At 44.9% G+C, this 23,194-nt stretch overlaps 2 protein-coding genes and 1 long non-coding RNA gene across 4 annotated transcripts; 2 read left to right on the top strand and 1 right to left on the bottom strand.

Annotated features, from left to right (window-relative positions):
• Positions 1–7: 7 nt before the first annotated feature.
• Positions 8–12,864, top strand: atcayb (ATCAY kinesin light chain interacting caytaxin b). Its single transcript, XM_035528040.1, has 14 exons — positions 8–439; positions 566–818; positions 2,581–2,687; positions 4,028–4,077; positions 4,679–4,915; positions 5,482–5,655; positions 8,065–8,167; positions 8,514–8,645; positions 8,847–8,933; positions 9,072–9,170; positions 9,565–9,600; positions 10,194–10,238; positions 10,471–10,550; positions 11,353–12,864. Exons 3-13 carry the CDS (start codon positions 2,611–2,613, stop codon positions 10,502–10,504), a joined length of 1,074 nt encoding a protein of 357 aa, XP_035383933.1. The 5' UTR covers positions 8–439; positions 566–818; positions 2,581–2,610; the 3' UTR covers positions 10,505–10,550; positions 11,353–12,864.
• On the bottom strand, positions 5,986–22,664 carry LOC113585967. Its single transcript, XR_003411562.2, has 3 exons — positions 22,573–22,664; positions 22,064–22,291; positions 5,986–6,394 (listed from the first exon to the last, which is right to left on the bottom strand). It is a non-coding gene; the product is annotated as an uncharacterized LOC113585967 (long non-coding RNA).
• nmrk2 (nicotinamide riboside kinase 2) lies at positions 16,105–18,969 on the top strand. Of its 2 annotated transcripts, XM_027023786.2 has the most exons (8): positions 16,105–16,292; positions 16,434–16,524; positions 17,403–17,451; positions 17,761–17,935; positions 18,027–18,098; positions 18,272–18,378; positions 18,479–18,564; positions 18,650–18,969. In XM_027023786.2, the coding sequence occupies exons 1-7, from the start codon at positions 16,267–16,269 to the stop codon at positions 18,562–18,564; spliced, it is 606 nt and encodes a 201-aa protein (XP_026879587.2). In that variant the 5' UTR covers positions 16,105–16,266; the 3' UTR covers positions 18,650–18,969. The 2 variants fall into 2 exon arrangements, with proteins under 2 accessions (XP_026879587.2, XP_026879588.2); XM_027023787.2 differs by lacking the exons at positions 16,105–16,292; positions 17,403–17,451 and having other exon boundaries at positions 16,435–16,524.
• Positions 22,665–23,194: the final 530 nt, after the last annotated feature.

Raw genomic sequence — 23,194 nt, 5'->3', positions numbered from 1 at the left:
TGAGCAGAGTGCTGAGAGGGAGTTTGAAAAGGGAGGAGTCTTCTGAAGGCAGCTTGCGTGAGCAATGTAAAAGAGAATGATGCTGTTGCTAGGGAACAGCAGAAAACTAGCTCCCGTCCATCTTTGGCAGCCTGCATCGGAGGGGGAACAGGGACGTGCGCGGGATGCGCTTCCCTTAGACGGGCGAAAATAATCTCTGGATTAAAAGGCGAGCGCTCTCCTGTTATTGGTCTGGGAAAGCCCTGCAAGAAAGGGTGGAGGCGCAGACATCAAGTAAGATTACGTAATCTCCCCCAACATCAGGCAGTGGTTGTCCCTGGAGAGGGATTAGGAGCGTAGTCTGTCTGGAGTGGCAGCTGTTCCGAGCAGGAATCTTCCTCTCCCCTGCGAGGATGAAGAGGACCCAGCAGTGGGGCATGCACGCAGTCAGCAGTGGGAGGTAAGGACGACCTACGCTGGCCTTGTCTGGGTACAACTAAGAGGGCACAACACTGGCAGGCATCTGAGCAGAGGCTCCAGCCCGTAATCCGTGACCCTCCTTTTAACCATCTCACAAACCGGCCAGCCGGTCTTTGTCTACACCAGCGCCGGGGGAAGAAGCGGTTGCTTGTGACTGCCAACAGCCAGCTGTCCTTTCCTGGCCCGAGAGAGAGAGAAAGGAAGAGAGTGCTTGTGATTTCCTCTTCCTACAAGAGTAGAGCTTTACGGATTTAATCGCGTGCTGCCTGGTGGGGAAAGAGCAGCAAGCCGAGGCCTGAAGGAGGAGACAGAAAACAGCAGGAGAACTGAGTTCACACAAAGACACCCATCCGTCTGCTGTAAGTACTCTTTAAGTGTTATTGTGCGCGCGTGTGTGTGTGTATGTGTGAGTTTCCTCTTACATTGTTCCAGTGGATTGACAAAATGTTCATTCGCAAATTAAGATGTGTTTTTGCATGCTTGTCTGTGTGTGTACATTATCCCCTTTGAGTCGGCTCTTTAAACGGCCACACTCCGGGCCATTTAATCCGACTGTGGGGGCCGTTGTGTGTTTGGCTGTAGGCAGCCTCCACCACAGAGCTCAGTGCCAGCTGGCACGTGGCTCAGTTCTGCATCTTAAGGTATCCAGTCTCACACTCACCCAGCTGCAGATTACAGACCCCTCTGTGTCTGACCCTCTTTCCAAACTCCCGCCAAAGCTAAGGGGCCCGTACTCCCTCAGATCACAAACGTCTCCACGGGATACAGTAATGCTGCCGAGCGGATGCACATCAGCTGCTGATCATGTGCCTTTGCCCGTAAGTGTATGTGCGAGTGCGTGAGAGAACAAGACAGACAGAGGGAGTAATAAGTCACTTGCTCTGCACAGTCTCGGACTCGCACTGGCTGAAACGCATCCTGCAGTGTGTCCCATAGCGTAGCGTCTCCTCGTGATCCTGTTTGGAGTGTGCCGCACGAGCGCAGCTGCTGAGCAGGCTGGCGACATTGGTGCCACTTCCTCACTCGCGCTAATCTCCTCATGTCCCGCTCACATGTCCATTAGCACCGCACCGAAGGCCTCAGAAGTTCCCGTTCTGCTGGGGGTTCATTCACGGATCTGTTTACTCATGTCCGCATGTATGTTTGAGCAGTTGATGGATCTGTAGTGTGTTGCTGCTATCAAGCATGAGAGAATATGTAATGAAGAACGATGCTGGTTTTTACACATGGAACAAAACTGTTGGCAATGCCTCGTTTCTGACGTACTGCGTGTGTATATATGTGTGTGTGTGCGCGCGCGTGTGTGTGTGTGTTTAAGTGATTGTCTCAGTGTTACATCATTCTGCTAGTGTCTACTGCTGCATGCACACCACTGTATCAAACCCCGTTCATATGAAAGTGAATTGTTATGGCCATTATCGGTGAAACCTGAGTAAATGTTCCTCAGAGTTCTTTCTCCTCACAATCAGAGTCACGTAGCTGTGAGACGCAGCAGGACCACTGGCCTGCACTAACACAGTGTAAATCAATGTTTAGCTCCAGAGTGCTAAACTCACTCTCTAACCAGTGCTGCACTCATATCCTCATTTACATGCACAGGTGGCGCAGGGAGAAGCGATATTCAAATATTCAGGATATCAGATATGATGACCTACGTGCAAGGTTAAGTTACATTCAATTGTGAAAGGGCAGTATAATTACTATTTTGCGGTTGGAACGTATTCTGAATTTGCAAATGCTACAGTAGTCATTAATACGTATTACAAAACCAACCAAAACCACACTCCCTGAGTACTGAAACCTAAACCAAGCCTAGACATTAAAGGATTTTCAGCAGTGAATCGTTGTTGCTATTGCAAATTCAAGGCTTAAGCGTGGTGAAGTGTTGGTATCACAAGGCCAAGACTGCACTGCAAGGGCATGAATGAGACGCTCACCCCGTGTGGTCTTTAGTCCAGGGGCAGACTCTTCCTCCCTGCCTGCACACGGGGGCGTGTTCAGACACGCTTTCATTGTGTGGGGAGTCCCATTGCACACAACTCCTGAGCTTCAGTCGGACTCGCCACTGAACGCCCGCTGCTTAGATGCCCTACTCAGACGCTGGCTTTGAACATATTACAGCGAGGCCCGCCGGAGTCTCCGGACACGGGAATGGGCACGACGGAAGCCACTCTCCGCATGGAAAACCTGGAAGTGAGGGACGAGTGGCAGGATGAGGACTTTCCACGGTGAGTGCCCCCCCCCCACACCATTGATGTTCCACCAATCTGGCAACATGCCTAATTGCTGTTACTTGGTCTTGGCTCCTGCTGGCTAATCAGTAGCACTTCGGACTTATGGGACCTGGCAACCTGTGAGGTCGAAGGAATAATTTGAGAATATAAAAATGGAGGATATTTGGGGTAAATGAAAAATTATGGATAAATCCAGTCTTGAACTTTAGCAAATGTACTTAAACAAACCCACTGCATGTAGCCTATGAGTCAGTAAACAAGATATTCTTGATTTTCTCATGAGTTAACCAACACCTACAGTCATGGCAGAGGTGTTGTAGAACATTACTCATATATTTCAGTTTGCTATTCTTGAATTTCATTGAAAAAAATAGCCCAAGGAAAGGAAGGGTTATTTCATACATCAAAATTAGTCAATAGGATAAATAACCTTAACAGAAAATGAATGCTGTTGGAAAGTCTTGTTTTGCGATACATCCAACTGGATGAGCCGAGGCATGTCAATGCGACTGGAATGCATTAAAGATTATGATCGCCTGAGAGTTTGCTTCATTAATCAATACTTACATTAAAACAAGTCAGGCTAGTGATGATGTGAAACACAGCAAAAAAAACAAAAAACAAAAACAAACCAAAAAACCCAAAAACATATGCACAACATTCTTGCCCGACTGTAGACAAATGAACAGCACTGGGGCTTATCATTCTGTCACTCTCTCCCTCCGTCATTAAACGGGCCCCCGTGCGCGATAATACAGCAGCGAAGACACCGCTAACTATAGCATGACGGGCCCGGTGGCGTGGACGGGTGCCGTGCTCCCACACCCACCAAAGACGGGAGCTGCAATTCGGAGTGTTACAGCTGGCATCTACTATTGTAAACGCCGCTAAACGCACGCGCGAGCAAGTGATGCGGTAATTGCCTGTTTTCGTTCCACGGGAACATATACTTCAGGAAACATCTATTGTTCCCAAGGTGGCACAGAAGGCCGCAATGCACAGCTTGCGTGCTGCCAGCCGGCCTCCGTAGGGCACAGGTTGTCCCGAAACGGCGCACAGAACTGGGCGGGAAGTCAGCCCACGGTGGGTGGGAAAATGCATCACTTAGACAAAGCCTCGTTGTTTTCTGAAAAAAATGGATTACATGTCATTGTGTCCCCTAAAATCAGTCGTGCCAAGCGTTGTATTTCAGGCCGAAAGGCTTTGGCCTGAGCACTTCCTCCAGGAATAAGGAGGGCTGCTGGCTTTATCCGCATCTCTGCGCTGTTGTTGCATGTTACACAGTGTAGTTACTCATGTCTTCTGACGTGCCCCGTCTCGCTGTGTCTGTCCAGGCCACTGCCAGAGGATGGGGATTCGGACGGCCTTACCGACAACAGAACGTGTGAGTAACCCCACACATCGCGTCCCTTTCACATATGAGCTTGTCCTATGTAATACAAACTTCAGCATTCTGAAGTGTTCATCTCATGAGAAATAAAATTCTGGCTTGTCAGCTGCTCTATCCAGGGCTTATGTAGGACTATAAACCTCATTTAAAACCATTTTATTTACATGAGCTTTAGTTTCAAAGTCATTTCCCATTACTCCCCATTACAGGTAACCTTTATTGGATACCAGAATGGCATTTTAGATCATAAAAGCATTTATGTATAAATGCTGAACAGGGAATTGCGCTACAGTGTCATATCACTACGCAATGGCATACCACAGATACCAGCCTGTGCTTTTTAAACAGAACGTTTTATTCTTGCTTTAACAAAGGCATTTTAAAGGCATTTAAACCCTTTGAGTGCCTGGTTTATGAAATTCCACTTTTGGAATTCTCAGGGCACTTTGGTCATCCACTCTTTTCCCCTGCATCAGTAAATGTGCTGGATCCATGATCCAGTAAGTCCCAGGCCAAATATATGTGAGGGATTTTGGATCATTAAAATGTAAACACCTACATGTGTGAACCCCCCCACCCCCTTTCTCCCCATCAGCTCCACCCGCTTTTCCACATGGAGACCACGGAGGCTCGTCGGCACAGGGGAAGCGGCGCGTGCTGATGGCACCAGACATCCACCTGTCCCTGGAGCAGAGCGAGGGCTCCGTCCTGTCCGATGACCTGTTCCTGGACACGCCCGATGACCTTGACATTAATGTGGATGACATGGAAACACCAGACGACACCGATTCGCTGGAGTTCATCGCCAACGGCAACGAGCTAGAGTGGGAAGGTGGGCGCAAGGTCAAAAGGCAAAGGTCGTTCTGGAAGGAATTGCATTGCAGGCGTCTATTGACCAATATAAACATGTAAACATTGGGTGGATCACAATGGCAATACTGTCAAAATGGCTGCTGCGCTCATGACTTCACAATGTCACGTTGCCACAGTGGTCACTTGGTCTAGGCAGCATGAGGCATGTAAACAGCACCGGATCACAAGCTGCTCCCACGTTGCTAATCAAGTCTTTATTCTTTCTGGAGGTTGGTCATGCCCTCTATCTGTTGATGCACGTTGATGGAACAAACTCTAGTGCACCCTAAAATGAGCACTTCCACTAGCCTTGGGGCACTTTGAGGCCTGCATGTACAGACTTCTTCACCCAGACGTGTGGTGTTGCGAGTGCCCTCAGTGCAAATATATGCAGTTTTATATTGTATTTCACAAGCGTCTGCACTTGGGTTAAAACTTGGCCGTGTTCTTGAGCTTGTCAGGTGTCAGGACATCCCCGGTGCTCTGGCGTAAGCATCGCATGTTCGTTTCTGATCTCTCAGCTGTGACATCTGACCTCTCCTGCAGACGACACCCTGGTGGCATGCGCCAAGGGAGCCCCGGGCGACGGCTCAGGCCGAGCGGGTGATGAGGGCGATGGAGGTGCCGGGCGACTCTGGAGGACAGTGATCATCGGCGAGAAAGAGCGGCGGGTGGACATGCAGGTCATCAGACCGTACCTGCGTGTGGTCACTCACGGAGGTGGGTGGTGCACGATTCGGGTCATCGGGTCATCGGGTCATCAGGCAGTACCTGCGTGTGGTCACTCACGGAGGTGGGTGGTGCACGATTCGGGTCATCGGGTCATCAGGCAGTACCTGCGTGTGGTCACTCACGGAGGTGGGTGGTGCACGATTCGGGTCATCGGGTCATCGGGTCATCAGGCAGTACCTGCGTGTGGTCACTCACGGAGGTGGGTGGTGCACGATTCAGGTCATCGGGTCATCGGGTCATCAGGCAGTACCTGCGTGTGGTCACTCACGGAGGTGGGTGGTGCACGATTCGGGTCATCGGGTCATCGGGTCATCAGGCAGTAGCTAGGTGTGGTCACTCACGGAGGTGGGTGGTGCACGATTCAGGTCATCGGGTCATCGGGTCATCAGGCAGTACCTGCGTGTGGTCACTCAGGGAGGTGGGTGGTGCACGATTCGGGTCATCGGGTCATCGGGTCATCAGGCAGTACCTGCGTGTGGTCACTCACGGAGGTGGGTGGTGCACGATTCGGGTCATCGGGTCATCGGGTCATCAGGCAGTAGCTAGGTGTGGTCACTCACGGAGGTGGGTGGTGCACGATTCAGGTCATCGGGTCATCGGGTCATCAGGCAGTACCTGCGTGTGGTCACTCACGGAGGTGGGTGGTGCACGATTCGGGTCATCGGGTCATCGGGTCATCAGGCTGTAGCTAGGTGTGGTCACTCACTGAGGTGGTCCCACAATTTAGCTGGCAGGGTGACAACACAGGAAATTACAAGTGCTAGTGTGCTAATCAGACATGAAAAGCATGGCAGTTAGCTTCCTATTAGCAGTATTAGCTGGTTTGCGGGTCATGTTGAGCCGTGACTGAGGCTTGAATGGGCTAGAATGGGACACTTTCCCTTGCTGGTATTGTCAAAGGACTGAAACAAAGATCGCAATGCACGCAATATCTGAACAGTTCATGCAAATCTGACTGTCATTGGAGACATCTGGTATGAAGCTGAGCTTAGCTCAGAAAAGTCCTGCCCACAATTCAAAGATCTGAAATGAATCTTTAATAGAAAAATATCAGAGCTACGGTTTAGTTCGTCAACAACTTTCTTGAGTGCATAAACACTCATCACAGTATCACAGTGGGTTTATAATCACATGATGTCACATGGCAAATCCAACGTCACGTGATAAATCAGAAGTCAAACAAGAATTTCCCGATCAAAATAAATTCAAACAATTGAAACTACAAACATCACCTACATAGAAAATAAAAAGGCTCAGGTGTGATTAGTATATATACAAGAAACAAGCAAATTGTAATTCCTCTTTAAGTTCTTTACTTTGAACATGTAATGCTGGAGGTAGGATACGGGGACGAGTCACGTGGAACATAAGACTATGTTTATTTAACATGTAACGCTCACAGTCAAATACACACACAAATTGAGTCAAACACCGAAAACACAAACGCGTCAATGACAGACTTTTATTCATACGATAACGACACAATGAGGAGCAGGTGTGAGACACAAAGAGAGCATGGCCACACTGACGAACACGTGCACGCGCGCGCACACACGAGGAGACGTTCTGGGGTAGGGGCCGTACCGTGACAGAACACGTAATGTAACTAGTTCATGCTGGTGTGATTCTTTTATTTTACAAAATCTCATATCAGACCATAATTAGCATCTGTGGAGTTCCTGACTAATGCAGAATCTGGTTCAGCTCTTATAAGCACTTTTGTGTTTCTGGGATCTTTAGGATGATGTTCAATAGGATCTAATTAGCACTTTTGTGTTTATCACGATCTGAAGTTGTCCTGGTGACATAGTGAGGTTCACCTGGGCTGCACTGACGCATGAGTTGATGTACAAGTATTAATTGTAAAGTGTTAACAGTTAACTGTTAAGTGTTGGACTCTTTTATTTCATATTCCTTTCATGTGACAGATTTTGTGTGTGTATGTGCGTGTGTGGGTGGGTGTAGGCCTTTTCAGAAATAAACACAGCTGGATTTTCATTGGGGTTTTGTGTGGGGGGGGGCTTTGTGTGTGTGTGTGTGTGTGTGTGTGTGTGTGTGTGTGTGGAGGCCTTTTCAGAAATGAACACAGTTGGATTTTCATTGGGATGTGTGTGTGATTATTTGTTTGTTTGCTTTTGTTTATTTCTTTATCGTACGTTTGCTCTGTTTTACTGATCTGGCATGCAGCCATTACTATGTAGGACAAAAATTGTTCCAGGTTCTCATACGCTCTAAACTGGGTCTAGTATTGCGTCCCTAACGCCTAAAGGCAGTTGAAGGGCAGGGGTCTCAGAGCACACTGCCCCCTGGTGGTACAAAGACACAGGAAATACCAGTAGGTACATTTGAGTTGAAATTGCAAGGTAAAACATCACAACTTTAAACTGCTTTCTACAGGCTACTATGGAGAAGGCTTGAATGCAATCATCGTGTTCGCAGCCTGCTATCTCCCGGACAGCAGCTGCCAAGACTACCATTACATCATGGAGAACCTCTTCCTGTAAGGCCAGTCAGTGTTCAAACACATATTGTGACCAAATACACACTTTTTTTTACATTATCATTTTTATATATGATCAGGTTTTTTTAATTTGATGATTTACAACTGTGTACAGCAGATGTGTCAGAGAATAGCATATATGATACATTGCAATTGCAAAGTAGTAAGAATACGACTAGAAACCTGCTTCAGTCAGTCTGCTAGGCCATCTTGCCTGCAGATCCAAAAGACTACGAAATTACGTAGGCCCTTGACATGATCAAGCGTGTTTCCGAGGGAAAACTGCACCGGTGTGTTGGCACTATTTCCACAGCTGTCCAAACGACTCTCTGCGTTGCTTGTGCAGGTACGTGGTCAGCAGTCTTGAAATGCTGGTGGCGGAGGACTACATGATCGTTTACCTAAATGGAGCCACTCCGCGCAGGAGGATGCCGGGAATCGGCTGGCTGAAGAGATGCTACCAGATGATCGACAGAAAGTATTGACAATATTACGCAATATCCGAGCTCGGAGATTAGTACGGTTGGAAGCTTAGCCACATTAGTGCTTTGCAGCCGTTAACTGATGAGGAGAAACTGTTTTTGTCCTTTGTACGTTGGGATTTGCTAATATCCATGTTTCGGGTTATTATTTATTATTAGTGCTGACAGTTGTGTTATCTTGTTTCATTCGTTTGAAGATTGAGGAAGAATCTCAAATGTCTGATCATCGCACATCCGTCGTGGTTCATTCGTACTGTTCTGGCCGTCTCGCGGCCCTTTATCAGGTGAGAAAAGCCAGGGATATTTTTTCCCTTGCAAACAATAACATAGTCTGCCCTAAAGGCTTTACCTTAGCTATGGGACGGTTCGGAACAGGTGGACAGCATCACCCATAGCTCACCCATCACCCACTCTGTCTGCAGTGTGAAGTTTCTGGATAAGGTGCGCTATGTGCAAAGTCTGGAGGAACTGGCTCAGATGGTCCCTATGGAGCACGTTCAGATTCCCGAGTGCGTCCTGCAGTAAGTAGGTGCCGCCAGCAAGGGGCGCCGCCGAGACAACATTAAGCTTAAAGGTTCAGGATAAAAGGGTTCCTTAAACCTATAATGTATAATGGCATCATTGAATTCAAAATGGCACAAATGTGACTTCCACTGTGGGTGATTGGAGCTTTCGTTTTTGATTGGAGCTTTTGTTTGAACTTTGATCTAGAACTATCTTGGCCAACGTAGTAGAATGATTTGTGGACTTTGTAATTTACCAAAAGTGATTGGTAATTTATAATCCTGTAATCTTTGCTTTACAAGTACTGTGGCAGCATTCAGTCCCTAAAACCTGCTACTTTCAGGAGTGTGCACATAAGTTCAACTACATGAGATTATTACATGATCTAAGTGGTTTCCCACTTACTTTCAGATATGATGAAGAGCGTCTCAAGGCCCAGACAGAAAGGTAAAACCACAGAGGCTCAAGGGCTGGCAAGCGGTCGGGTGCTGCTTGAGTGTCCCAACACACACACACACACACACACACACACACACACACACACACACACACACACAAACACACACACGAGCACACACACAAGCACACATGTATAGGTTTATAGCACTGCACATATTAGATGTTTCACTGAATCAGCTCTTCAGAGAACTTTGAACCGAATCAGATCAGTTGAAACATGGAGACCATTGCGGTGTGTAGTGCATGCAGACCGGCAGTGTGGAGCACTAAGCCAGCTGAAATGACTGATTGATGTCCTGCGGTCTCCATGTCTCTTATGACCACTGACCCAGAATTTGTATGGAAACTTGACAAATCTGGATCACAGTTAGAATCTGTTTGTCGTTCAGTCAATATCACTCCAAGTTGGAGGTCAAACATTGCATTTGAATGAAGGTGTAAGAGAATAGCATGTACGGCCTGCCCCGTGCCTTGGGGTGCAGGAATCACAGAAGAACCCAAGTAAGTAAATAAAGTCCCCTGTAGACTTTCCATTACACTTCGTGCCAAAAGCTTTTCTTTTTTTCTCTATATCTCTGCAGGCTTGAGCAAGACCAAAAACAGGCTGAAAAAACAGCCGCAGGAAGGTCAGGTGGTACACTCTACCAAGCTTTCATATTTCGATAATACCATACAAGCTCAAGGGAATCACATTCGCCATTCTACATTGGGAACTCCTACTGCAATTAATGTATTACTTTAGCTTTTGTACTAAACTCTTATAGCTTTGACAAAATGTAATGCGTTCAATACTAGAACTTCTTGCCATTTTTTGCAGCTTCTCCTCAAACCGCAATGTTTTTCTTTTCTTTTTCATAGATCCACATTCGTAGCTGCAAAGGCCAATCCCTGACCCCTGTCTGAGACACCTAACCATGACCCCTGTTCGTGACCCCAGGGTAAGAGTGCCATAACTGCGATTCCGGCCTGTAACGGTAGAACCTTTGCAGCAGGGTTGGTCCGATGACCTCCAGGCGATATGCCTTATTAAACGAGTGCTGCCACACCCCGGAGCACCAGTGACCTCTCTCACGGCCGACTGGAGTATTTTGGAGGCTCCGATGCACTGGGTGTTACATAAAACACATCTGCTCCCCTCTTCAGAAAACCAGCCCCTCCACCTGACCACAATCTGATCAATGCTATTTATATTGACTCATGGGTTCCTGCCATGCAATGGCCAAAGCTTCACAGATGAGTGTCTTTCGCAAGTTGGCTGTCTTTCTGTCTTTCTCTCTCCCTTTCTGTTTTTCATTCATACCCTTCCTGCAAATTGGTACATTGGTGCGTTTATCACCCTGTTGTCTATGCTTCTGCATGGGGCACCTTCACCCAGGTGCTCGCAGTCCTGACCTGTCAGACGGCTGTGAGAGAAAATCTAGCACATAAATCTACGAATATAAATGAATGGGCAAAGTCTGTCAGAGGGGTTTGCTTGCAGGGGCAGATGAGGGCATGGATGAACAGTTATCATTACATAAGAGATTTCCCAAACCAATATGCAATTTAACTATTACCTTGTAGCAATGATTGTTCTGGAAAAGCTATGTGAAACACTGGTTTAACTGGGGGTTGACTTAGCTATTTACTATGTGACAACCTATACATATGTATATTTGTGCTTTGATAACAATAGTTATAGTAAGGATGGTTATGGAGGTGTTTTTCTTTTTTCTTTTTTTTTTTTTACCTCATTTGCAGTGAATCACACATCAAGAGTGGGATCCACCATCCATTTCCTAACGCCACTATCACCTCCACCCAACTCTCTGTTCTCATTGGTCTGGCTGTAGAGCGGAAGCTCTCCTGGCCTTCGAGCTCAGTCACACGTTGCTGCCCCAAGCCTCCGTGAAGCACAGCTGGAATGGAAAATGGACAAGCCAGCGAGCGGGTGCAGAAGGCATGCTCTGTTGTGTAATCCCCCCACCCCCCCGATCTGCAACACCTGAGAAAACACAACTTCTCATGTAGTCTGCAGCTCGTGTAAAAGCTGCAGATATATAATAAACAAAACCACAACTTTTTGAAGTTTGACTTTGTGGCATGACCATCACAATTCTTAATTTTGAGTTCCATCACATTTGTGACATCCAGAGCTAATTTCAAAGCTGAGGTGCTTAATACATTCGCCACTGGTCCTCGGATGGCCGAGCCAAAGCCAACTTAACCAGCCTCTTCCACGGAGCATGGAGGATCTCTGTTTTGAATAAATTCATCGTTATCCAGTTGTAGGACTGCAATGTGTAACCATATGTGGCAGGCTCTGTTTCTCAAAAGAATGAACTGCTGCAGTGCTGTGGGTTTTTTGCTGTGCTGGAAAGAGGAGACAGGACACGCCCGTGCTCTTTAGCACCGAGCTCCACTGCTGTGTGAAACCCAAGACAGACGGCAGAGCATCTAATGGCATGCCGCCATCTTTATTATTATGCTATGGGGACACTTTAGCTAACTGCCGTAATCTCCATAGATATTGATGTACATGCCGTGAGTGGGTTCTTCTTTGTGTGTGGTTATGTACCAGGATTCATTCACACAAGGAGACATGACTCTGCTACTGTAGTACAGGGTCATAGTGAGTGCCAGGGTCCGTGGTGTTAGTCTCACATAACCAAATGGACTGCCTGGGGTGTAAGAAATGCTGTATAATGTATCATGAGCTCTGTCAGCTGGTTCGCTGGTTTCTCTTTTTTACAAGTTTTCCCTCTGATGCTGACATCACAAGCTAGTGAAGTTTCCCATCATACCCTGTCATAAACCCCTTATCCAATACTTAATGTACTGCGTAACACATCATACATAACATGAAGGTTTAACAAATCACTTGTCACGTTTAAAATATTAAATGAAACTTTCATGAAAAGATGAAATGTTAAAAATTAATGCAATAATCCTCAACAGCAAACATCTGATCACACATTTAATCTCACGGTTTTACTATTCAACTCTGCTACTAACGCTTGCTTTTATTTGGTGTTTTCATTCCATTCTGATGTGCAGTAACTTACAGTTTTATAAAAGTTCATTACCTGTTTGAAGGATTCTTTGAAATAAGTTACATCCTTCTTCTTTATATACTGATCCTACTGTTTGTACAGTGTATTGTAAGCAAAACACTTGAGATCAATTTCATAGATACTGTATTATATGAATATTGATTGTGAAGATGGTTGTTGAAAGAGACATTACGTGTAATAAAAGCATAAACATAAGTAACTTCGAGTAATCTGAGTGACATTTATAAGAGTCCTTCCTTCTTCTTAGTTCCAATCATTTAAATGTGCTGTTTATGGCTTTAAGCACAAATACCTCATGTTGCTTGTCAACCATTCTCAAAGTGGAGGTTGTCACACGCGTCTTGAAGTCAAACCCATGCTCACAGGCCCCAGTATGACTTACACTGTGTGTATATGGGTAACGGAGTTGCTTGTCGTCATGGTTTCTCAGATGGGTCTGTGTGGTACCAACCAGGACTGCAAGATATCACCATGTAGCAGTCATCATTGCATCACAGGATGCCCAAATGAATATGCAAATTAATTTTTACCATTTAACAATGATTGTTCTCCTGTGAAGCTGTTGGGAAATTCAGGTCTAATTAGGGGATGATTTAAAATGACCATGTAGTACTGTATATAGGCAAAGAAAGTTTATTTGTATTTACATGTATTTATGAGGTTGCTGGCTGTAGAAAAGGGGAAAATAACTATTAGCTTTCTGCTGGAGACAGTCAGGGACCCAGTCTCCACGGTAACCATTCTACCATTGACAATTGCATCTAGGCAATTTGTGTAGCACTTTTAACACACAGTGGCAATTCAAATTGCTTTACAAAAACAGAAAAATTTACCTAATAAAGATTGCATCCTGAGATCTATCACCTCAAGAAGTTCCAAAATGGAAAAAAAGTTCATTCTAAGAGGAAATCTTCCTATGTTAGCAAACTAACATAAATATCAGCCAATTTGCACATTTACTTGAAATAGGAAGCAATGTGGCAGTCAGCCAGTTCACTAGGCTAACTGTACTTATAGGTGTCTCATATAATAAGGAACACATGCCAGTAGGCGAACAAAATCAGAATGTGGTATAGGTAAGGCTACCATTGTCCTCTTGCGAGTGGCAGGGCAGATCGTTAACAGAGCAGTAACACAGCCTGGACTATTGTTCTTCTGTCAATGCTGTTTTCTGTATACAGAGTGCTAGTCTACCTGAACTGCTTGAAATTATGGGACTGTCCTTCTTGGAAAGGAAGCACACATCATAATAACAACCGTCATCGATCATAAGATCATGAAATCTTTCATCCCTGATCATTTTTTAAAAATATAGTGAAATTTAGTGAACACAAGCACCAAGTACCCTTTCCCAGCCGAAAACTCTTTTAAATGATATGAAGATAAGGTTTCACAAACAGAAGCAGTCATTTCACCACAAAGATGCACATATTGCTAACGGCAATTCAGCCAATCAGGATGCCCTGCTGACGCAATCCCATTATTGACACTTCATCTTTATCTTTTGATTCTGAAAGGATCAAGTTACGAGGTAGTTCGGAACTGTCAAAATGGCAGCATGGTGGCAGTATGGTGGCATCCAATTGACGACTGTGCTTCTGAGTGAGGCGTGACCGGTCTGGTTGATCACATGCGCGCCAGCATTAATGCACATCCGTTTGATTGCATTAGAAGCATCTGTGACACCGTACACGGGCCGTGACACAAATAGTCATGGGCCTGGTCCACGAGGATCTGGCTGAGTTTGGAACTTCAAACTCCTCTGTGTGGAAAATTCCCGGGCAGTTTGCCAGCTGTATATGTTCAGCTTAATCAGAAGCTCTTTGATCAGCAGACCAAATGCAAGGTCAAGATATACATACAGACCCCGTAGGTCCGGCTAGTCACTCTGTTGTACAGTTTTGTCCCTTTTTGTACTGAATAGTCAGATGTACATACCTTAAATTGTCAGACATAATATTTCCAAGTGGTGTTGCGTACATGAGAGCAGTACCCACAGCTGCACTACACTGGCAGGACACTTATACGGGCTGTAAATGTAAACCTTCTCTCTCGTATGTCAGGAGAGCAGTGCTTTCTGTGCGCTGATAGGGTTATCAAATGATCATTGGCGGCATGTTGGAGAATTGGCAGGTCGAGCTCAGGGAAAGCGATACAGAGGTGCTCCATAGAGCAGATGACAGGCCCAGAGGTCCATGCCAAAACCAAACATGGGTTTTACAGACGAGTTTTACAGACGGGTTTTACAGAGAGGGTTTATCAGAAGGGCACTGAAGGCATCTCCCAAGTGGTGAAGACCAAACTATAACTCTGCCTTTGTGCTGCTTGTGGTCAAGAAAGGTTTTCTTTCTTTTTTTCTTTTCAGTCTGCTTTGATAGGAAGGAAGAAAACTGTGGTGTTTGCAGCATGTGACCTAGCATTAAGGAGAGCATGGCTTTGTTATCTGCTGATTATTGTTGCTAGGCTTCCTTCTCTGTGGTTTGCTGTTAGCTGATGTTTATTTTCAAAACACTTTGATGCTGTCTTCAGTTCTTTTTAAGGACGGGAAAACACATCAGACACCTTTTTATATGTCAACAGGAAATACCAAATTCTGTTTACCATTCTTGTGATTGAAAAGGTTTATATATGGTTTATAACAAAACCATACATACTACAAATTGAAATGAAAGAAAAATGTAACTCAGCTATGCCAGCATACAAGTGGTAACAAGGGTTTTAATTTAAAAAAATTCTTAAATAAACATTGATGAAAGAGTTTTATAATAAATAATCAAATGCTTAGTGTCAAAGTCACTTCAAACCAACCACAGACCTCTTCTTGTTTTAAACTGAACCTGAAAAATGAGAACTGTGATTTTACACCTGGTCCCACCCCTAAATCAACGCTGAAAATGGGGGGCATTTAAAACTTTCCACTTAGCAAGTAGAAATAACTACTGACTCATTCCACTTTAAAGAAACAAACTTGCGCTCTTATGGACCTTTAGTCATATACTCATGTAGGCGAGATAGATATTAAAATGATAAATCTGCCATGACAAGGAAACTAATATCAAATCATTTATAGCCAGCAGCACCCAAACTCCATGTTCTCCTTTCTTCATTTTACGTGTTGAAGTCTGTTCTCACAAGTGAAGACGTACGAAATGACAAACGAATCAGTGTTGAAACGTTGTGTACTTCCGATCTTAAACAGTATTAAGAGCGCTGTGTGATTAAACATTGGTGAGTTGTTCTGCCCATATCGCTCTAGCCACGTGGCGTCGGACGACCGACAACAGGTGCAAACTTGGCCGTTAGTCCTTACGCAAATTCAGCGAGACGCAACGACGTGGGATTGGACAAAGCTAATGTGTAATAGTTCGTGATTGGTTACGAGGGGAAAAGGCTAAATGACGTGAAGCGGGATCGTCTATATATACGATAGGAAAGGCAAGTCTATCAATGAAGTAGTAAGGAGGGGGGAGTCCGGGAGAGAGAGGAGGAAAAAAGACCGAGAAGCATTCCCAAAACGTTGTTTTCTACTGGCAAGTAAAGTCATCTGACAGTGCAGTAGCCTCCGCGCCTATTTCAGCACCGAAAAGAAAAAAGAAACACAATGAAGTTTATTATCGGAATCGGGGGGTAAGTTTTTCAGCATGGTCATAATTTTTCAAATATAGCCGTAATCCATACAGCTAGACGTATCCTCTTTTAAATGAAGCGCAATAACGTCTTTAAATGATGTAGTCAATTACGTTGCTTAATTTACATGGCTATTTGCAGCGTGACCAACGGTGGGAAAACCACCTTGACGAATAGGATCGAGAAGATATTACCAAATTGTTGCGTAATACATCAGGATAACTTCTTCAAGGTATGGAAAAATGTGACTTTTTCCATGGTGATTTGACGTCAATAGTACAGAAAGTTATTTTTTATTTGAGATGTTTTTTAAGCCCGTATAACACTGTAGTAAGGCTATCAAATAGTCGTAACCCACGTGGTGTAGAATGAAGAGTACGTGCACAGTCCCTGTAACATAAAGTCAGTATGTAGGATTTGTCTGCTGTTTGTGTGGATGTGATGTCCATATTGTTTGTGGTTCTTACACTCCTATGCTGATGTTCTCCTGGACAGCCAACCTCAAAGAGAAATTAAATGAATGTTTTCAGCTATCTGTGAGCAACCTTGGACCCAGCAGGGCCTTAGAGATAGCTGACATTCATCTGCAGAGTTTTCCTTGGTTTGGTTTTATTTTTATAATCATTATTTTACATCCCTATGGTAATCCACTTATTTACCACTTTATTCGATTGCAAGATCTTCACTACAGCAGCACGGCCAAAAATACCTTAGTGATCTCTTGGGATTCTTTCTCATCCTTCATCAGCCAAAGTCTCGCTGTAACCAGTAACCCCATTGCCATTTATCATTACCATGGCTTTACAAATGCTGATTTATAACCCTAAACCCACATTCCAACCCTAACCTAAAGATCTCCTCGAACCCGCGTATCAGCTTTGCGAGACCGGTTCAATGAACGCCTACGTTCGGCACAACGATTTGGCCCCTGTGCCTCCAGGCCCAAGCGCCTGCCTGAGGTTTCTCCAGCTGAGCTCCTCTGGCTGATCGAGAGAAGCTGAACGACGCCCAGCCGTGTTCAGCGTGAGGGCTTTGGCTTCGCATGTCCAGGCGGGATCAGCACTGCGTGCCCCTTCTGTAGCAATGTTTTATTGGTGACTGTTATTGCAGCCCCAAGATCAAATAGAGGTCGGAGATGACGGCTTTAGACAGTGGGATGGTAAGAGTGGCTTTCGGCTGTAGGAAAATAAAAGACGACAGTAATGTATTGCTCACCTTTCCATGCCCCTTTTGCTTTTCCCCCCGTAACGTGAACCTAAACCCTACCAAAAAAGCCTTTCTTTATACTGTACTGACTGCAAATGTTATAATGTTACAATGTTATAACATTTAACCAAGTACTGCTTTTTAAAAAGGCAAGGAAAAAAAGTAGAGTGTACAGAAGGCTTAAAACAGTGCTGCATTATGCCTATGGCACCACTATCTGTGTTTCTGAGATGAGTCTTGCTGTTCTGTCATCCCTGTGCAGTGATCACGGCTCTGGACATGGAAGCCATGGTGAACACTTTAAGGGGATGGGTGGAGAACCCGGTGAAGTTTGCTCGCTCTCATGGCGTGCCTCTGTCGCCCCTGGCTGAGGGGTCGGCTCCTGAGAGCCAGACCCACATACTCATTGTGGAGGGCTTTCTGCTCTACAATTACAAGTAGGTTTGCATTTGTTTGAGATTCTTTGTTCTCTCCAGAAGTGCTCTGTTAGCTGCTCTATTAGCTACATCTTGTGAAATTGCCTTGCAGGCCTCTAATCGAGTTTTTCAGCAAATGCTACTATGTCACCATTCCATATGAGGAGTGCAAAAGGAGAAGAAGGTATGGACTTGGTCTCGGAGTATCCGAGTATGACCCAGATTAAATGAGGTGTGAGTTGGGATGCTCCGGAGAGAGCAGTTTAAGATGGGTATAAAACAATGCCAAGTGTGAGGCTTAATGCACAAACAGTCCTCCCCTACTGTTAAGATCTCTCTGGTTTTGTACCCCTTTAGTACAAGAACCTACACAGTACCCGATCCTCCTGGTCTGTTTGATGGCCATGTGTGGCCCATGTACTTGAAACACAGGAAAGAGATGGAGAACAACTGCAGAGCTATTCGTAAGTGAACAAACACAGTCAGGCACTGGCGTTCCTCTGGTGGAGTAAGGAAACACTGCGATGGAATGACATTCAATAATCCTGTTTTTCTTGCCCGCAGACTACCTGGATGGCATGAAATCAAAGGATGAGCTCTATAACCAGGTTTATGAGGACATCCAGAACAGCATGTTGAATAGCTTATAGGTAAAGCTTTGGTTTGCCATTCACTCCAGCCATGAACAGGCTCAAACTAAGCAGATACTGATGCATTCTCTGTGCTCTCTTCCAGTGGGTCCAATCCACCTGAAGATGCCTGTGTATAGAACTGTAAATAGTAACTGAAGTGAAGACGGCTTCTGCCAGTGAATGAATTTTGTAAATATCGTAACACAAAGAACTTATTTTAAAACCAATGTCAGAAGCCTGATATTTTATATTTCTCTGTAGCTTTTATATATATATATAAGCATTATTAAACTCAGGAATAAACCTGGAAGGCTTTCCAGCATGGACACTTACTGTCTTTTGGTCAACATATGTAACTGGGCTGAATCACAAATTGTGTCTTAGTGAAACACTTACATCCTCATTGAAAGACACTTTAATCCACTCCATGCGTTGTGTTTTTATTCCTTATGTATCTCAGGATTCACTGTGGTGTACACATTTCTAACCGCTCACTGCAAAAAGTGTCAATTTTAGTGCTGTTATGCCTATACACCTAACAATAAAACGTCAGAGCCGTGAGCCAGCCCTGCTCAGTAACTGACTGAATACTGAGAAATTCCAAAAAGACACAACAAACAGAGCATTGTCCAGCACTATTGGTACTTGTAGGTCATCCCACAGTGTTACTGGCCAAGGAGCCATTAACTGCACAACAGTAAACATGTAATAAATGGAAAACTGGGTCCCCACAGGCATGCCTGCCAGAGCATGCAGTACTACCATTTCCCAGTGGAGGGTTGACCTTGCTTCCATTAAGTCAGGAGACTTTGAGGTCAGCAACACCATGGAAATAAGTCAGCAGGTGTGTAATGCACATGCTGCCCAACAGGTTATGAATAACTCCAAACCTGTTCTTATGCCCTAATATGAAATGTGATGGACACATTTTACCATTGAGCACACTGAATGAATGACCTTGTCCATACATGTTTAACTCAGACTCATTCACTCTTACACATGTCCAGAAAGCAGATGTAACTTCCTAAACCATGAGTAGCTTCACATGGTGAAACATACCAGTGTTGTTTGGATATTAAATGCAACAGGGCAGCATTGTCAACCCATAATTAGCCAGCTGGCCAGTGCTGGCATATTTACTTTCAATGTTAACCCTTATAACTAACTAAATAAAGAAATAAGCAACAAACAATGATGACTAGTGAGGAAATAAGCCTTAAAAACACGACAAGCCCAGCGTGGCTGCACCATGCGGCTCCCACAGCAGAAGAAACGGCAAGGCACTGGGGGGGGGGGTGGAGGGTTATAGGCCTGGGGGGCTATAGGGCTGGAGGGCCAGCCCCGGGGCATCTCAGGGGTGGGGGGCAGAGCAGCCATTTATATTTAGGCCGACAGTGTCATGGGAGGACAGACGGAACAAGGTCTTTAAATATCACACACACACACCTTCACACCCTCTTCAACTCTGCCACAGTGTCAGGCAGGCCCCACACTCACGAGGTCTGTGTCGGGGGAGGGGTGACACCCAGACCAACATTTTTGCCAGCATCACAGTTTGCTACGGCAAATGTGTGTGTGTGTGTGGGAGGGGGGGGTTGTAGATCAAGTTTTGTCCTATTTTGGTTTGAGTGGGGCGGGGGTGGGTGATGAACAGGTTTGCTATTCTATGCCCTTTTACTTCCTGTAACTTAGGAATGCCATGCCAATTAGCATCATGGGAAATTGATTAGTGATTAAGGAAAACTTTTGACCTTGTATGTAGTGTCTGCCGAACACAAGAATGGATGTGAGGAAATGACTGTGTGAAAGCGAAGCCCTGCCAGAGCACACGTATCACCACACAACACATCGCTTGGCACTAGGGTGAAAACAAACAATGCGGCATGTCGCCTTCTGCGAGACCCTCGCAGACGGCTTTCGCCTGCCTGTAGCCAATAGATGAGCCTGCCACGGGTCACGGTACCGTAGATGTCTTGTAGTGAACCCGGTCAGTGCTGACCTCCCAGCTGCACAGGACTCCTCAGACGCTCATGTGTGAGGCGTCTGTGATGGGGGACGGAGGGGATTAAAAGTCTGCCACAACCCCTCATAAGTCGAATTGCTGGACAACAGAAGTGGCACTGTGCAAGAGTGTGCAGACATGTATATGTGTGTGTGTATGTGCAGGTGTGAGTGTATGTGTGGGGGTGTGAGTGGAATGCTTTGCACATTTGCCACATGACTGGTTCCCTCCCTGCAGCTCACACTTGCCCTGACTCCTTCAAACATTTTAATCTAATGATTTGCATTGTGGACATGTAGAGTCTTGATCAGGTATTAATAAAAACAATTCATTCATAGTGAGTTATATTGTGAAATTCTAATTCATATTACTAGGCAGGCCTAGTGACTTACACCTACAAAAATTCGACCTAATCCCATATATTACTGTGTGTATTACGTTTTATTTATCTGTAAACACTGCTAACAGAATCAGAAATCTACGCTCAACAGCTGTTTCACTGTAAACGCCACTTTTATTATAAATATCCTGGACGTATGCAGTTAGCGCCTAGGTTGCCTTGCATGTGTTGTGTCGATTATGACCACAGGACTGCTGTTGGCTGAATAGTTTTAAATGGCAAATAATTTTTGTCCCAGCTGTGACACTGCAGTGCCAGTTAAATGTGGAGCAGTTCAAGACCCACAGCTATGCTCCGAGTATATCAGTGTTGATAACGGGTTAAGAACGGACCATCGTACATTTAAGATCCACTCAGCAATGGTCCGGTGGCCAAAAACTGTGCTTCGGTTTTTAGTAGATGTCTATACCTAATAAAAAGGCCAGTGAGTGTAGGTACATTGTAGGTGTTTTCATGTTTCAGTAGATTGGTCTTTCTGTAATCGTTTGTAAATCTGAATCAAAGTATTTAAGTGATCCAACTAATCCAAGCAAAATGTAAACACATTCCATTTATCTGCACGGATATGTTCGGATTATGAAAGCCTGTTTCAAGATCTTAGTAAATAATTAGGACGTGATGATTTAGGGCATGTGACGTAATTCTTAAGGGCATGAGAGAGCACGTGTACGTCTCAGCAAGCGCCCAGTCCTGACTATCTGATAGTAATGGCGTGTGCTAGCATCGGACTCCCAGGTCACGGATCGCCTGTGCCAATGCTGTATCAAATTCAAGCTCTGTCAAGGCGTATTTAGTAAAGCTTCTTTTCAGTTGCTTTCTTTTTTTAAACCACCAACATTAGTACTGGCTTTGCGGTAAACGTCATCTTGATAGTATGAAATATAACCAATTCGAACCCGCGTTTAAACGTGTTCCGGTTATGCATTTGTGCTTGACGCACACACTTTCCAAAAACAGGCAAACATATGTGATAGACCCCTTGCACTTAAAAACTACAAGCAACGTTTGAAATGATCCTTAATGATTTCAGGCAACTCGTTCTCGTGATTGTGCGTGATTCTCTTGACCATGTACACCTATGCTCCTGCTCCTGCAACAAGCCAGCATTTTCTCACCTGACAGTGGTCCCATATGATCAGACGGAAAGTAAAGGATGACATTCAGCCGCTAGGTCACTATCATTTAGATGAAAACTCCATGGAGAGTATTGTGTCTTTACGTTGCTTCAGGTGTATAGAAAAATGGGCAGATATATTCCTTTTGGGGTATCTTGTGGTCAAACCAATAAAGACCATCTTCGTTTTAATCGCACAAGAGGCAAAGATCAGTGCCGCTCTGGAAACCTAGATTCATAAAATGAAATAATTTCAAAGTGTAGAAACATTAGTGTGACGTCGGGTGCATCAAAAGGGGAATTTTATTTAACAGCTCAAAAGTGTTTTAGGAACACAACCAGGACCGTCAAGTCATTGTGGTCTTTTCTTCCCAATAATTTTTGCCATTTATTTCTACTACAGCCGACAGCGTCCAAACGTTATGGCGACAATGTGCTCGTGATTGGTTCTACTGCCATTTTCACTTTTTAGATACACAATCAAACCATCAAGTAATGTTTTATACTTACTGTAGCCTAAACTGTATCTGAGTATCCTGGTTGAAGGGTAGTGTCTTGAGCCAAACAGTCCGGACGGATTCGCCTCTCTTATACATGCTAAGCGAAGAGGCGTTGCCGGACGTATTCTGGGAAACGTCGGCTTGCAGGTTAATATTAGACTGTAGATGCTTCTGGTGCTCTTGCCCTATTTGGCAAGAGTGGGACCCTGGCAGTTCCCCACGGTGTGTCAAGAGGATATGTTTGGCGGGTGATATTCGTTCCTTTGCCTTTATCGGCACTCGGCGAGGTATTTCGGGGACAAACCCGCCGCCTCCTGCGCAATTTTAAGACACTCTCGCAGGGGTTTTCCTCTAATTAGCAGGTCAACTGCAACCCCAGATTAGTTTCCAGGCCCATTTCACGTAGGTAGAAAATCTCAAGGAAAATAGAATGGATTCTAGCCTACAGAAAAACTGTCTAGTGCTCAGTCTGGCCTATGTTAAAATCATTATAATTTGTTTTAGCTATAAGAAAGTCTAAAACAATTTTTCCGACAAGTTCTTGACAGTTGAACCATTAGGTTAATAATCCCTTGCATACATTTTCCTGCTGGCGTGCATCTACCATGTTTTATTCTTACATGCTGGTTCCT

The sequence above is a fragment of the Electrophorus electricus genome, chromosome 7 (genome assembly GCF_013358815.1).
Source record: "Electrophorus electricus isolate fEleEle1 chromosome 7, fEleEle1.pri, whole genome shotgun sequence".
Taxonomy (NCBI): Eukaryota; Metazoa; Chordata; class Actinopteri; order Gymnotiformes; family Gymnotidae; genus Electrophorus; species Electrophorus electricus.
Note: the sequence above shows the minus strand (reverse complement) of the source record. Positions and strands in the feature narration are given on the sequence as shown.